Source organism: Ammospiza caudacuta, chromosome 17 (genome assembly GCF_027887145.1).
Source record: "Ammospiza caudacuta isolate bAmmCau1 chromosome 17, bAmmCau1.pri, whole genome shotgun sequence".
Lineage (NCBI taxonomy): Eukaryota > Metazoa > Chordata > Aves > Passeriformes > Passerellidae > Ammospiza > Ammospiza caudacuta.
The window spans coordinates 3,870,852-3,883,997 of NC_080609.1; the positions used below are offsets into that span (position 1 = coordinate 3,870,852).

General features: G+C 60.9%; 3 protein-coding genes across 3 annotated transcripts; 2 read left to right on the forward strand and 1 right to left on the reverse strand.

The window, feature by feature from the left end:
- Positions 1 to 828: 828 nt before the first annotated feature.
- On the forward strand, positions 829 to 4,289 carry LOC131565212 (deoxyribonuclease-1-like 2). Its single transcript, XM_058815979.1, has 8 exons — positions 829 to 978; positions 1,264 to 1,352; positions 2,342 to 2,425; positions 2,539 to 2,639; positions 2,714 to 2,826; positions 3,139 to 3,293; positions 3,407 to 3,503; positions 3,979 to 4,289. Exons 1-8 carry the CDS (start codon positions 829 to 831, stop codon positions 4,027 to 4,029), a joined length of 840 nt encoding a protein of 279 aa, XP_058671962.1. The 3' UTR covers positions 4,030 to 4,289.
- ECI1 (enoyl-CoA delta isomerase 1) lies at positions 3,972 to 10,194 on the reverse strand. Its single transcript, XM_058815978.1, has 7 exons — positions 10,140 to 10,194; positions 9,752 to 9,898; positions 8,679 to 8,806; positions 7,979 to 8,125; positions 7,010 to 7,131; positions 5,992 to 6,170; positions 3,972 to 4,730 (listed from the first exon to the last, which is right to left on the reverse strand). Exons 1-7 carry the CDS (start codon positions 10,177 to 10,179, stop codon positions 4,564 to 4,566), a joined length of 930 nt encoding a protein of 309 aa, XP_058671961.1. The 5' UTR covers positions 10,180 to 10,194; the 3' UTR covers positions 3,972 to 4,563.
- A 782-nt stretch (positions 10,195 to 10,976) lies between these two features.
- Positions 10,977 to 12,475, forward strand: PTX4 (pentraxin 4). Its single transcript, XM_058816354.1, has 2 exons — positions 10,977 to 11,105; positions 11,228 to 12,475. Exons 1-2 carry the CDS (start codon positions 10,977 to 10,979, stop codon positions 12,473 to 12,475), a joined length of 1,377 nt encoding a protein of 458 aa, XP_058672337.1.
- Positions 12,476 to 13,146: the final 671 nt, after the last annotated feature.

A 13,146-nucleotide genomic window follows, 5' to 3' on the forward strand; every position in this document is an offset into this window, starting at 1 on the left:
TTCCCTCTAATTACACTGTCTGAATCACCCAATTAAGGCCAGCGCCCTTCACCTCCTGCCTGGCCACCGTGCCCACTCTGTCATCCAGATGCCCCCCCAGATGGCAGCCCCCGAGTCCCACACACCCACCCAGTCCCACAGGGATGCCCCAGCATTTCCAAGTCTCCCTGTCTGTCCTTTGCTGTGTCAGCACAGGCATGGCTGGCCTGGCCCCACCCCGTCGCCCTGTGGGATTTTTGGTTTCCCAATGTGGGAAGGAGCCCAAAGTTATGTCAGAACCCCCAGGGGGTGTCAGACTCATCCTGCTTTGCTGGGAATAAAGCTGCCCGTCCTGCTGCCGGCAGGGCAGAGGTGCTGCACCTTCAGCCAGGTGAGGACAGCTCTGGGATCAGCGCCTTCAACTGCAGCCAGGTGGGACTGGGATCAACTGGGACGAGTGGGGATGAGGCTCCTTACCCCAGCAGTGGGGGTTGTGGTGAAGTTTAATGATGTGGAACAGCCTGGGGTGCCTGGAATGCTGGCAATGGTGGATGGGGCTGGTGGGCAGCAAAGACACTCTGGTGGGGGAGTGGAGCTGGGTGATCACTGGAGCTGAAGAGGCAGGCTCACAGTGGTGAGACAGGATTTATCTTCATCTGGGAGTGGTGAGCTGGCAGACTGCCCACACCAGCTCTGCAACATGCTCTGGGCAATGCCCACCATGACACACTGTCACACACCAGGACTTTGGAAGGACTTTGTTTTTTTCCTCTACCCCAAACTCAAAATAGTGTTCCGAGTTCATCTCCCATCCCTGCACCCCTGTGACCCAGCATCAATCCTGCAAGAATGGGGACTGTGACACTGGAATTGTCCCTGCTGACTGTGGCTCTCCTCCTGTGCCCAGCCACTGCCATGCTGCGTATCAGTGCCTTCAACATCCAATCCTTTGGTGACACCAAGATGTCCAACAAGGAAGTGGCAGAGATCATCATCAATGTGAGTGCAGCCAGTGCATGGGGGTGGGCTGTGTGCTGGGACAGACCCCAACAAGGCTCCTGTGTCAGAGACATGGGGATGTGGCTGAGCATGGGATGGCACTGCAGTGCTGGGGATGGCCTGGGTGGATGGAGGCTTGCTGGGGTGTCAGGTACAACCTACAGTCCCTCTGAGCCCTCCCTGGGGACACCTGCCCTACCCCAAGGGACATGCAAGTCCCCATGGTGCTGAAGCTGGAGCTCCTGGCTGGGAGGGTGGCCCTGAGCTGTCCCCCTCGGCCCGCAGGTGCTGCGCCGCTACGACGTGGTGCTGGTGCAGGAGGTGCGCGACTCCGACCTCAGCGCCGTCACCCAGCTCATGGAGCAGCTCAACAGGTACAGCGGGGCTGGGACTGGCACAGCAGCACCAGCAGGGAAAGCCAGGCTGCCTGAGCACTAAGAGGAAAAAAGTTATCCATCAACAGAGAGTTTATTTTGGGGGAAAAAAGAATAGGGCATTAGGAGAAATGTGCTGGGGTTAGGAGGAGGCACTGAAAACAGCGCTGAGAATAACCCAGTGAAGGGAATGGGGATGCAAGTGAAACAAATCCCTTCTGAAAGCTGTAAGCTCACCAGAGCATGCAGGAGGAAAAGGAACTACAGCTCTGGCAAGCTCTGTCTCCAAAATCCAACAGGACAGGGCAGAAGGAAGAGAGGGAGGAAGGGACAGGCAGATCTTGAACCCCAAGACCCGGTGAGTGGCAGGGGGACCCCAGGATGGGCCCAGCAGTGGATGGTGCTTTGAGGGGGTGGTTCTGGCATCCTAGGAAGAAAAGGGGCTGCTGAGGTGGGCTAAAACTGGCCACAGCAGGGTGGCAGCCCCTCCACCAGCTGGGTGCTGACCCAGTTTTGGAGAGGGCACGGCTCGGGACCATGCGGAAGCTGCTGCTGCCGTGTCGAAAGGCAGCTAATGCTCCTGAGCAGGTGTGCCCAGCCCATGTCCTCACCCCTTCCGTGTCCCCTCCAGCATGGTCACAAAGCAGCCAGGGCAGGGAGGGTGACGCTGGGTGCTGCAGAGCCCCAGGCTGCTCATTGACCTAATTTAGCTCTGCTGCAAATGAAGGGGAGGAATGTCCCTGCAGAGAAAGGGTGACAGGAGCCGCCCCACGTCATGCTGTGCCCACAGAGCCACCTGGGGAAGAGGCTTTGGGCGCTTCAGAGGTGCTGTATCTCATGTCACCCCACAACCAGGGCACTGTGAACCATGGGCACTCTAGAGCAGGACCAGCTGGTGCAATCCCTCAGGCCACCCAGCTCCTGGACATAACAAAGCCAATCCAGGATGGTCCCAGCCATGTCACTGTCCTCCCTTTGTGTCTCTGCAGTGCATCCACATCCCAATATGACTACGAGATCAGTGGCCCCCTGGGACGGGAGAACTACAAGGAGATGTACCTGTTTATCTACAGGTAATGGGGCTGGAAGTGCTGGCAGTGACATGGCACTGCAGGGCCACCAGTACCACAGAGGGGACACAGGGGCTGTGCCAAGTCACAGAGTCACCATCCTTGTGTTGCCACAGGACAGATGTTGTGTCTGTGGTGGACACCTACCAATATGAGGACCCCCAGGATGTCTTCAGCAGGGAGCCATTCATCCTGAGGGTGTCAGCACCCAGCACCAGTAAGTGGGGGAACAAATGGCCATGGGTTGTGGCATGGGGTGGCCATGGGGCTGACATCCCTCTCCCTTGGCAGAGGTGAAGGAGTTTGTGCTGGTGCCCCTGCACTCGGCCCCACACGATGCTGTCACTGAGATTGATGCGCTCTACGACGTCTACCTGGCCATCATCAACAAGTGGGGGACTGATGTGAGTGTCACCAGCACTGGGGGGACACAGAGGTTGGGGGACGATGTGAGTGTCACCAGCACTGGGGGCACACAGAGGTTAGGGAAATGATGTGAGTGTCACCAGTAGTGGGAGGGGACACAGAGGTTAGGCACTGAGCCCCAGGGACTGTCTGACCCACACTGGGGCCCTGATTTGAGGTGAGCACAGCCAGTGCAGGAGTGCTGGGGTCAGAACCCTGTTCCTGCCCTGTGACAGGGTGGTCCCGGCCACCCCCAGGGGAGGGCTGGTGGCAGGAACAGCCCACCACTCAATCTCCCATGTCCCCTGCAGAACATGATGTTCCTGGGGGACTTCAATGCCGACTGCTCCTACGTGCAGCCCGGTGACTGGCCGTCCATCCGCCTGCGCACCAGCGACATCTTCAAATGGCTGATCCCCGACAGCGCCGACACCACCGTGGGCAAGTCAGACTGTGCCTATGACAGGTCAGTGCTGCCACCACAGCACCACTGTCCCCTTCCCTGGCACCCCAGGGACCCCCTGCACTGCCAGCAGGGGCAGCAGTGGCACCCACCATCCACCCCCATCTCCCCTGCAGGATCGTGGTGTGTGGCAGCAAGCTGAAGAGAAGCGTCCTGTCCAACTCAGCTGGTATCTACAACTTCCAGCGTGCTTTCCAGCTGGACCAGGAGCAGGTGAGCCAGGATCACACATCTGGGGCTCTAGCAGGCACCAAAGCTGAGCTGGCCCAGGCTGCAGGGCTGTCCTTGTCTCTTTGAGGGGCTCAAGGTGACAAAGGACCCAAAGGTAGAAACAGGACAAGGGATTTGGGGTCACTGCCTGTCCCCATTGGGAAGAAAGGCACAGGGCTTTTTATTGTCTTCCATGAGCAGGACTCAAGCTCAAGCCAACCTTCAACAACCCATTGCTGGCACAGAGCCCCCAGATGAGACATGGGAGCTTGGAGGGCAGGGGGCACCCTGCCAGTGCCCACCCCAAGCCACACCTGGCCACCTCTCCGTGAGAGCCTTGTGTGTTGAGTCTCTCGGGGCTGGGCACAGTGTGCCCCCTCCAGGAGGCAGAAGGTTCTGGCAGGGCAACTGACTGCCCAGCAGCAGAGTGAGGGGTGAGTGACTCACTGAACATCTCCCACCTTTTGCTCTCCCCCAGGCCCTGGCAGTCAGTGACCACTACCCAGTCGAGGTGAAGCTGGCAGCCTGAGCTCCTCCTGCAGCCACAGACCAGGATCCAGCTCCCACCAGCAATCCCCATGAAGGTGTTCCACTCAGCTCCACCCACAAGTCCTGTGCATGGGCTGCCCCAGATCCCAGTCTGGAGAAGACTGCCATGAACCAGAGCCTGGGACAGGCCACCAGCCAGCACACTGTGACCACAGACAAGTCATGGAACAAAGCATCCATCTCCTACCTCACTGAAGATTTATTGACAAACCTCATTTCACGATTAACTGTTGGACAGGAGGGAGGACATCCAAGGACCATCAGGCTCGGGCCGTGGCGTGTTGAGACCCTGTCCCAGTCCATTCCTTGGGGGCTGGGTGGGCTCTCCCTGCCCTTGGGGAAGGCAGCAGTGGTGTCAGGCACTCTACAGGCACAAAGGGAAGGGGCAGCTGGGTGGCTGTGGGACAGGTGGCACGTCACCGACTGCTGGCACTGCGGGTGGCTTCACTGTGAGACCAACAGCTACTGCAGCGTTTCAGAGGGTGACTCAACCTCCTAGGGACCAGCTGGAGCCTCAGCTCTTCCTCTTCTTCAGCATCTCCATGTACATGCGGAGGGACTTCTGGATGGACTCTTTTGAGACGAAGGTGACGAAGTTTTTGATGTCTTCCTCCCGGTGAGCTACCAGCCGGTCCAACACCGCCTTCCTCATCATGGTCTTGGTGAGCTGGCGGGCATGGTCTGCAGAGAGGACAGCAAGGATGAGCAACACATCCTGGTCTCACCCCTGACCAGCTCTCAATGCCACCAAATGCAGCTCTAATGGGACAGTTCACACAGCAAAATACTCTTGAAAGCAGCAGGGAAAGGGGAAAGAAAAACCCATCAGCTGGGAGCTGAACTGGTTAAACTCTCATACAATAAATTATGGTTGTACTGCTCAGTGGAGTAATGACTGATCTACTGACAAAGATGACAAAAAGTTGTGTACCTCCTTCTCTCTGTGCCCTCCAGAACCCAATATCCACCTTCAATACATACCAGCAATCAAACAACATTCCTTATTTGAAACTGCTGTGGCTCCAAGCTCCCCTGAACCACCCCCTTCAATCCCTGCAGGACAATCTGCTCCTGCCAACCCTGCTGTACAAAAGCCAGCAACACCTCCCTCAAGCTCATTCCTGGGCCTGTGCCACTCCACATGGACATGTGGTTGCTGCTGGAGCAGCAGGGGCTGATGGAGCTGACTGAGGCCTCGAGCACACACCCTCACAGAGCCAGGTGCAGTGATGTGCAGCACATCTGCTGCACAGATGTTTTATTCATGCACTTTGTGACAATGAAATGAGGACTGACTCCCTCCAGCCACACACTGGGAACCCTGAATTGCTCCAGCACCTGGGTGCTGAAGCCACCTCCACCCAGACACAGTTCTGATTTAGGGGAAGGATCTCACAGGACCTCCTGGAAGTCAGGAGAGGGCACAGCTGAGATTTGCTCTGGGGGGTGAGGTGTCACTCTAACATCAGGACAGCAGGGAGGAAAGGTGACATGGGCAGATCTGTGGAGAGCCCTCTCCCAGCCCAGGAGCCTTGTGCTGCAGTCACAGAGCAGCCCAAACACACTATGCCTGTGCTGTCTGCCTGTCCTCATGCACAGCCCCATCAGTGCCATCCAGAGTGCCAAGAGTTGATTCACACCATGAAAGCAGCCTGGCAGCCACCCAGGAGCTCTCACCCAGCCTGTTCACTCAGCTCCATGGCAGCTTTCCTGGGCTAACACCTCCACTGACAGACAGAGATTTGGTTTGTCTGTGGAGCTCAGACACCTCCAGACTGACTCAGCAGGGCTGGCAGGATGAGCTGAGCTGGAACCACGTGCCCTGAACATTAGCACAGTGTCCCTCTCCTTTAGCCCAAGGCTGCTGGCACTGCTGGGCTGCTCCCAGGCACCAGCACTTCCCACTCGGACCAGGTCCCCTCCTGCTCTGGCAGAGCTTTACCAGGAAGGGCCAGCCACTGTGCCATGACAGCTGCAGCCTTCTCCATGAGCTTCTCCTCTGGCACCAGCTCATCCACGAGGCCCAGCTTGTGGGCCTCAGGTGCAGGGTGGAGGGAGCCCAGCTGGAGGGAGCGCTCAGCAATTCGGTGTCCCACAACATTCACAAACGTGTCCTTAAACCTGCAAGAGATGGGAGGGAAAGCCACAATCAGGGGCAGCTCACCCACACACCAAGAGCTGACAGCACCTGGTCCCACTCGCCAGGCTCTGAGAGCATCCTGGCCCCACTCCCCAGGCTCTGAGAGCACCCTGGTCCCACTCCCCAGGCTCTGAGAGCATCCTGGCCCCACTCCCCAGGCTCTGAGAGCATCCTGGTCCCAGTCCTCAGGCTCTGAGAGCACCCTGGTCCCACTCCCCAGGCTCAAGGCTCTGAAGAGCAGCTGGTGGGCTCAGTCACAATGTGAAAATGGTGTGAGTAGAGCCATTTTTGGGGGTACCCCAAGAGAGCTCCCTCTCCTCTGTAAGAAAGCTGCCCTTTTTACTCTCAGTGCCTGTGGGTAGCCACTTGCTGGGACTGAAAGCTCCTTCCCAAGAGTACATTTACACATTCCTAGGGCAAACAAGGGCCTGGGTGTCAGTGTCTTAGTGCCCCTGTACTTTCAGAGATCTCCAGATCTCCACACCATGGGATTTTGCAGGAACACAGTGTGTACCCAGAGAAAAGCCCATTACCAGATGAGCCTGACCCATGAGATCTCCCAGCACAAGTTCTAGAGTTAATTGCAAGGCCACAACTGAGGTGCTTGGTGCAGGATGTGAGGACACTCTGCAGCCTGAAATCTTTTCAGATACCTGCAGGACAGGACAGAAATGAGGTGTCATCTCCTGCAGCTGCAAATACCTGACCCCTGACACACAAACCACACCACCATGACCAACTGAACTGACTAATTAACTCCTTGAAGATGAATTTTCTAGAGATCTACACATGATATTACAAGTGGGAGGCAGTGTCCTACCAGAAGGGAGCCACAATGCCCAGCTGGGCCTCGTTCAGGCCGATGCTGAACTTGGGGTTCTCTGCCATGATCCTGTAGTCACACGACATGGCAACAAGGCAGCCCCCAGCTGGGCTGGACCCCTGGCAGAGAGAAGGACACAGTGAGACCAGGACATAGCTACAAACACCCCCAGCCTTGCTGATCACTCCAGAGCACAGAAGACACCAGGAAGACAGAGCAGATGTCCCCCAAATTTCTGATCACCTGATTCAAAACAGTTCTAAAGAACATTTCTGATGTTTATCAGGGTTTCACAGAGCCACAGGAGGGTTTGGGTTAGGAGGCACCTCAAAGCCCATTTCATTCCCAGCCCCTGCTACAGGCAGGCCACCTTCCACTAGATCAGGTTGCTCAGAACTCCATCCAGCCTGGCCTTGGACACTTCCAGGGATGGAGCAGCCACAGCTTCTCTGGGCAACATGTTCTAGGGCCTCACCCCCCTCACAGGGAAGATTTCCCTTCCATTTGTGACCATCTTTTCCACGGCTCAGTGCTGCTCAGCCCTGCACAGGATGCCTGAGAGAAAACCCAAGTGCCTTCAGGGGGGGCTGTGGACAGACACCACCGTGAGCTGCCAGGGCAGCACCGCCCTGGAAAACGAAAACAAAAATATAATGACCCATCCATGGAGACTCCAGCAGCACTTCCCTGCTGGCCAAGAACCCCAGCTGGAGGAGCAAAACCTGCTGGAAGTGCTGAAATGTAACCCAGCAGTCCTGCAGCTCAGACAGAGCCTGCACATCCCACGCTGCCATACCTTCCCACACCCCACAGAACTGACAGACACGAGTTTTGCCAGAACACCCCAACAGACACATCCCTGGATGAATTCCAGCCTGGTTTTTCAGCTGTCCCTGCCCACACAGCCCAGAGCAGCTGCAGCAGGTGACAATGGCACCCTGAGGAAGGTGGGCCCAAGGGACCTACGTTGACTGCAGCCACTGTGACCATGTTGGAGCCGTAGAGCCGCAGCCACATCTCCTGCACTGCTCTCCAGAACTCAGTGTAGTGCTCCACGCTCTTCCCACACATCTCAGTGATGTCCAGGCCAGAGGAGAATATTTTGGGAAGAGTCTGGAATTGGGAAAAGACAGAGGTCACCGAGAGTCACAGGGAAGGAGGGACCCTTTAGCTCTCAGCCTGGCAGATGGAGGAAGGGAAAGTGATGAATATGGGCTATAAATCAGGGTCTTATGGGGTTCTGAAAATACCTCCCCAGTGCTCCCACTGCCTGGATTATCCCATTACCATGGCATGCAGTGCTGGCCTCTGCTTGCAACACAATTTCTCATTGTCAGGGTGCCTGTGTGACTACATCACCCACACAGCACAAAACCTGTCCTGTCCCACTGCCAGGCACCACCTTGTCCCCACACCACATCTGAAAATAAGCACTGGCATCTCCCAGCAGCTCAGGAGATGTCACAGGATGTGTCAGGTTGGTAGATGAGCAGATTTGATTTTCATGACAAAGCACAACACTTGGTTGTCACGGCTCTGCTAGAAAAGGGCACAGAAGATCATGGTCCTTCCAAGAGCCCCCTCCCCTCCTCCCTGAGCCATTCCAAGGTGCCTGGGGGCCCTCCCTTGCCAGTGAGCAGTGACCCCAACAGGAGCAAGCCCTTACAGAGGTGATGATCACACCCCGGCAGGCCCGGTTGTTCTCCAGCTTCTCCAGGCTTATGGAAAACTCTGTGAGGAACTCCAGGCTGAGGCTGTTCACTGGGGGACTCTTGAACTTCATCATGGCAACACCTGTGCAGGGCAAGCACAGGGACATCAGACTCCTCCCCACAGCAGCCCACACTGCCCTGCCCAGGGGAGCTTCACCCACCTCCCTGTTTCCCTCACCAAACTGTGGCTTCCCACTCCCACTCAACAACATTCCTGGCTGTTTAAAAGTTTCCAGAGCAGCAGAGCCAAGGGCAAGGTCCTGTCTTTGCCCACATCCACCACAAGCCAGGGTCACTCAGGGGGTGGTGCACAGGAGCACAGAGCAGGCCATGCATGGTGGCACCCCACGTGTCCCAAAGTCCAGCCACCTTCCAGGTCATAGTGCCCAGCAGTTCCCTTCTCTCTGGGCTCAGTGGGGAAGGTCAAACCTGCAGCTCCTGTCACAGCAAACAGCCATTTGTGTGTCCAGGGGTCACACACCTGCTGTGAGCCTGTCAGCACCAGGGAAGGGCTCTGAGCCCTTGTCCTTGCCCACACTGCACTACCCTACCCAAAAGGTTCTTCCTGAGTGCTGCAGCCATGACCAGCTGGGAACAGCACAAGGACACAGCCAGACACCTGAAAGCAGGAGCTGGGAAGCCACAGAAGAGGCCTGGGCACCTTTGTACAGAGCAGGGACATGGGAACGTGACAGCTATTCCTGGCAGCTGGGTCACAGGAATTCCCCACAGCTCTTCCCTGATGGAGCACTGCCACTCTGCCAGGTGCCCAAAACAGGGACCCCAGAGAGGGGACAATGCACAGGCAGGGAACAATGCCAGTCAGGATTTGTTTGTACCACCTGAAGTGCCCACAACTGATGAGATTCCCAACCCCAAACGCTTCTCCCTGAGCCCCCAAAGCAGCTGCAGCAGCAACACCTGGGGGACTTTGGTGACTTTCCAAGCCCAGAGCCACACATGCCACGGGACAGGGGTGGAAGGGATGTCCCCACACGCCCGTGGGTTGAGGGTGACCCCGCCGTACCTGAGCTCTCGTCCAGCTCCACCTGGATCTTGTTGTTGCTGAAGGAGCGGCACGGGGCGAGCGGGAGGCCCGGGGGCTGCGGGGGACTGGGGGGCGGCCGGGGGGCCCTGTCCCACGCTGGGGGGCGGCAGCACAGGGGCAGCACACCTGGGGACACAGACAGGTAAGGACGGGAAGGGCACAGCCCTCACAGGCGTGAGGGGCGCTCCCCAAAACCATCTGCGGGGACACGGCGGGACACGGGGACACCCCGACCCGCTCAGGGAGGATACAGGACAGGGGGACAAGTGGAACACCCTGACGGTAAGGGAGGGGCACAGAGAGGAGCAGGGGCTCGGGGACAGCCGAGCTCGCTGCAGGGAGCGGTCGGGGCAGGGTCCGGGCGCACCTGAGCGGCCGATCCGGCGGGCGAGGGCCGCAGCCGCCATCTTCTGCGGGCTCAAGGGTACGGGGCGGGGCCAAGGAGAGGGCGGGGGCGCCGGCAGTGTATTGAAGCCACGCCCATTGCTCTAAAGCCCCGCCCACCTGGTGCGCCGCTGCGCGCTCGTGCTGCCCTCTCGTGGTGGCCCTGCGGCAGCGCAGCGTCCTGAGGGCACGGACCGCTCCGTGCTACCGGTCCTGTCCTGTCCTGCTGGCACTGACCGCTCCGTCTGACCTGTCCTGTCCTGTCCTGTCCTGCTGGCACTGACCGCTCCGACTGCCCTGCCCTGTCCTGCCAGCACTGACCGCTCCGTCCGACCTGCCCTGTCAGCACTGACCAATCCGTCCGACCGGTCCTGAGCTGCCCTGTCCTGTCCTGCCCTGCCAGCACTGACCGCTATGTCCGACCTGTCCTGCCTTGTCCAGTCCAGTCCTGCTGGCCCTGACCACTCCATCCCCCCTGTCCTGCCCTATCCTGCCCTGTCCTGCCAGCACTGACCACTCTGTCCCACCTGCCTTGCCTTGCTGGCACTGACCAGCCTGTCCCCCCTGTCCCACATCCAGCCCCGTGCCCAGTATCCCCCACACCTTTCCCCACTCACAGCCGAGCCCCCCGGCCCGGCCCCAGCCGCGGAGCCCCGGGAGCTCAGGGCCGGGCCCAGCCGCCCCCGCGGAGCCGGGAGCCCCGGTGCGGGGCCGTGCCAGCGGTGCCTGCGGATCTCATCAGCGGCGGAGGCTGCCCGGGGGGACACTGCGGGGGCCGGGGCCGGCCTTGCCGTGCAGGCAGAACGCGCCCGGCGGCGGGATGGCGGGGATGGCACTGCCCCTGTGCCTGGTCCTCGCTGCTGCCCTGCAGGGCGGCCTGACCCGCGCCCCGGCGCCCCTGGCCCGGCCCGGCCCCCTGCTCCTGCGGCTGCGGCGCCTGGAGGAGCAGGTGGGTGCCCGGGCGGGGACGGGGCGCTGCCAGCCTGTGCCAGGGGGCACCCAGCATTTCGGGTTGGGCAGGGACCGGCATGGGGCCGTGGGTTCGCCCCACATCATCCCACTCCCTTGCAGTTTCTCCGGCTCCAGGAGGTGACACTGAACCATCTCCAGAGCATCGCCAGCAACTACAACATCTCCTACAACATCGATGGACGCTTCCAGGCACTGGCCGAGCAGGCGGAGGCGGCCGACGCTGCCCGGGCCGCCCTGGGTGCGGAGCTGGCCCGCCTGGCCGCTGCTGGCCGGCGGCTACGGCGCAGGCTGAGGAGGCTGGAGGGGACAGTGGGTGCCCTGAGCCCCCCGCAGCCCCTGCTCACCCACCCCCCGGCCGCGCTGGTGGAGGCTGGCACCGACCCGCACGGTGTGCCAGGCACCGCCCGGAGCCGGGACAGGCAGCCGGAGCAGCAGCAGCCCCCGGGACAGCCTGCCCGCAGCACCCCCAGCCCTCGCCCCCCGAAGACACGGCGGGGGCAGCAGCACCGGCAGGACGAAGGGCACCGGCTGCCCGCTGATGCCGGGCCCGGGGCAGCGCCCGGGGAGGATGAGGAGAGCCCTGAGGATGCAGCAGCAGCACCCCCGACCGTGGCAGCGATGCTCCCCACGGTCAGCACGGCTCCCCAGGAGCAGCCCCCAGCCCCCCGGCAGCCGGGACAGGGCAGGCACGGCCCCGCCGCCCCGGTGCCCGCCTCCCCCGCCTGTCGCACCGGGGCCGTCCTGCTCTTCCCCGAGCCCTCCGCTGGGCACGGGGCCGTCCTGGCGCTGGGCCCGCACCGGGGGCTCAGGGCGGTGTCGCTCTGCGCCTGGCTGGCCACGGCAGCCCCTCGCCTCGGGGCTCTCCTCTCGTACGGCACCGGGGACGGGCACAGCGAGCTGGCCGTGCTTGGCCGCGGTGCGGATCGCCCCGGCTCCGCGCGGTTCATCCTGGGGCACGGGCAGTTCCGGGAGCTGCCGGTGGCGCCGCTCCTGGATGGCAGATGGCACCACCTGTGCCTCACCTGGTCCTCGGGCCAGGGCCGGTACCGATTCTACGCGGACAGGAGGTTGCTGGCTGCCGGCTCCGGCTTCCAGCAGGGCTACGGAATTCCCGCTGGCGGCTCGGTGGCGCTGGGCTGGGGGCAGCACGGCCCCAGTACGGCCCTGGGCACTGCAGAAGCTTTTGTGGGTCACCTGGCTGGGTTCGCTCTCTGGAGAAGGGCTCTCCTGCCCGGGGAGGTGGCCAGGATGGCGACAGGCCGGGGGCTGCCCCGCGGGCCCCTGCTCACGCTGGCCGATGCCTCCTTGCGGGGCGGGGTGCGGAGGGTGGCGTGCCCGTGCCTCTGACGAGGCTGGCAGCGGGAATTGTCACGGCGGGGTCACGGTGCCGCTCCCGACACAGCTGAACCCTCCCGGGGCGATGGGACACCCAAGCAGGGAGCGCGTATCAGAACCGCCACCACCGAGGAGAAAAGGGTCTCGGCAGCCAGAGGTGGGACCGAAGGCAGAGGTCGCCTGCTCCCAGAGGATGTACAGCTCATGGTTCCTATTAAAACGCTCCTAACGTTAGAGAAACCCAATTTATCGCTGTGCTGCTCATTCACCGCCGCGCTCGGTGCCGCTCACAGCCGGGCAGAAGCTGCTCGGCACGGACAGCCCGAGCGGGTGGCGCTGCTCGTTCCGTGCCGCTGATCGGAGCAGGGGAAGCGGAGCAGGGACAGCCGTGACCGGGTGAGCCTGCGCCGCCGCCGGTGCCGTGGGCTGCCCGTGCCCCCGGGGCTCCTGGCGGGGCAGGGCTTTGGGCAGAGCTGGGATGCTCCATAAGGCCAAGCACACTCTGGGGAATTCTGTGCCTGGAGACCTGGAGCAGCGTCGGCTCTGGCCGTTCCCGGGGGGCCGGGTATGTGTATGGGGCAAAGCCTCGCAAGCTCTCAGGCCGCCGCCACCGGGGTCCCGCTCAGCCCATCCCACCCCATCCCATCCGTTCCGATCCCATCCCATCCATTCCGGGAGCGGCC

Excerpts from the sequence above, each read along its gene's own strand:
- LOC131565212 (XM_058815979.1), top strand. The coding sequence starts at position 829 with ATGGGGACTGTGACACTGGAATTGTCCCTGCTGACTGTGGCTCTCCTC. Across the intron at positions 2,640-2,713 it reads GGTGTCAGCACCCAGCACCA|AGGTGAAGGAGTTTGTGCTG; the intron begins GTAAGTGGGGGA and ends CTCCCTTGGCAG. Across the intron at positions 3,294-3,406 it reads TCAGACTGTGCCTATGACAG|GATCGTGGTGTGTGGCAGCA; the intron begins GTCAGTGCTGCC and ends TCTCCCCTGCAG.
- PTX4 (XM_058816354.1), top strand. The coding sequence starts at position 10,977 with ATGGCGGGGATGGCACTGCCCCTGTGCCTGGTCCTCGCTGCTGCCCTG. Across the intron at positions 11,106-11,227 it reads TGCGGCGCCTGGAGGAGCAG|TTTCTCCGGCTCCAGGAGGT; the intron begins GTGGGTGCCCGG and ends ACTCCCTTGCAG.
- ECI1 (XM_058815978.1), bottom strand. The coding sequence starts at position 10,179 with ATGGCGGCTGCGGCCCTCGCCCGCCGGATCGGCCGCTCAG. Across the intron at positions 8,807-9,751 it reads GGAGCTGGACGAGAGCTCAG|GTGTTGCCATGATGAAGTTC; the intron begins GTACGGCGGGGT and ends TGCCCTGCACAG. Across the intron at positions 7,132-7,978 it reads TCACAGTGGCTGCAGTCAAC|GGGTCCAGCCCAGCTGGGGG; the intron begins GTAGGTCCCTTG and ends TCTCTCTGCCAG.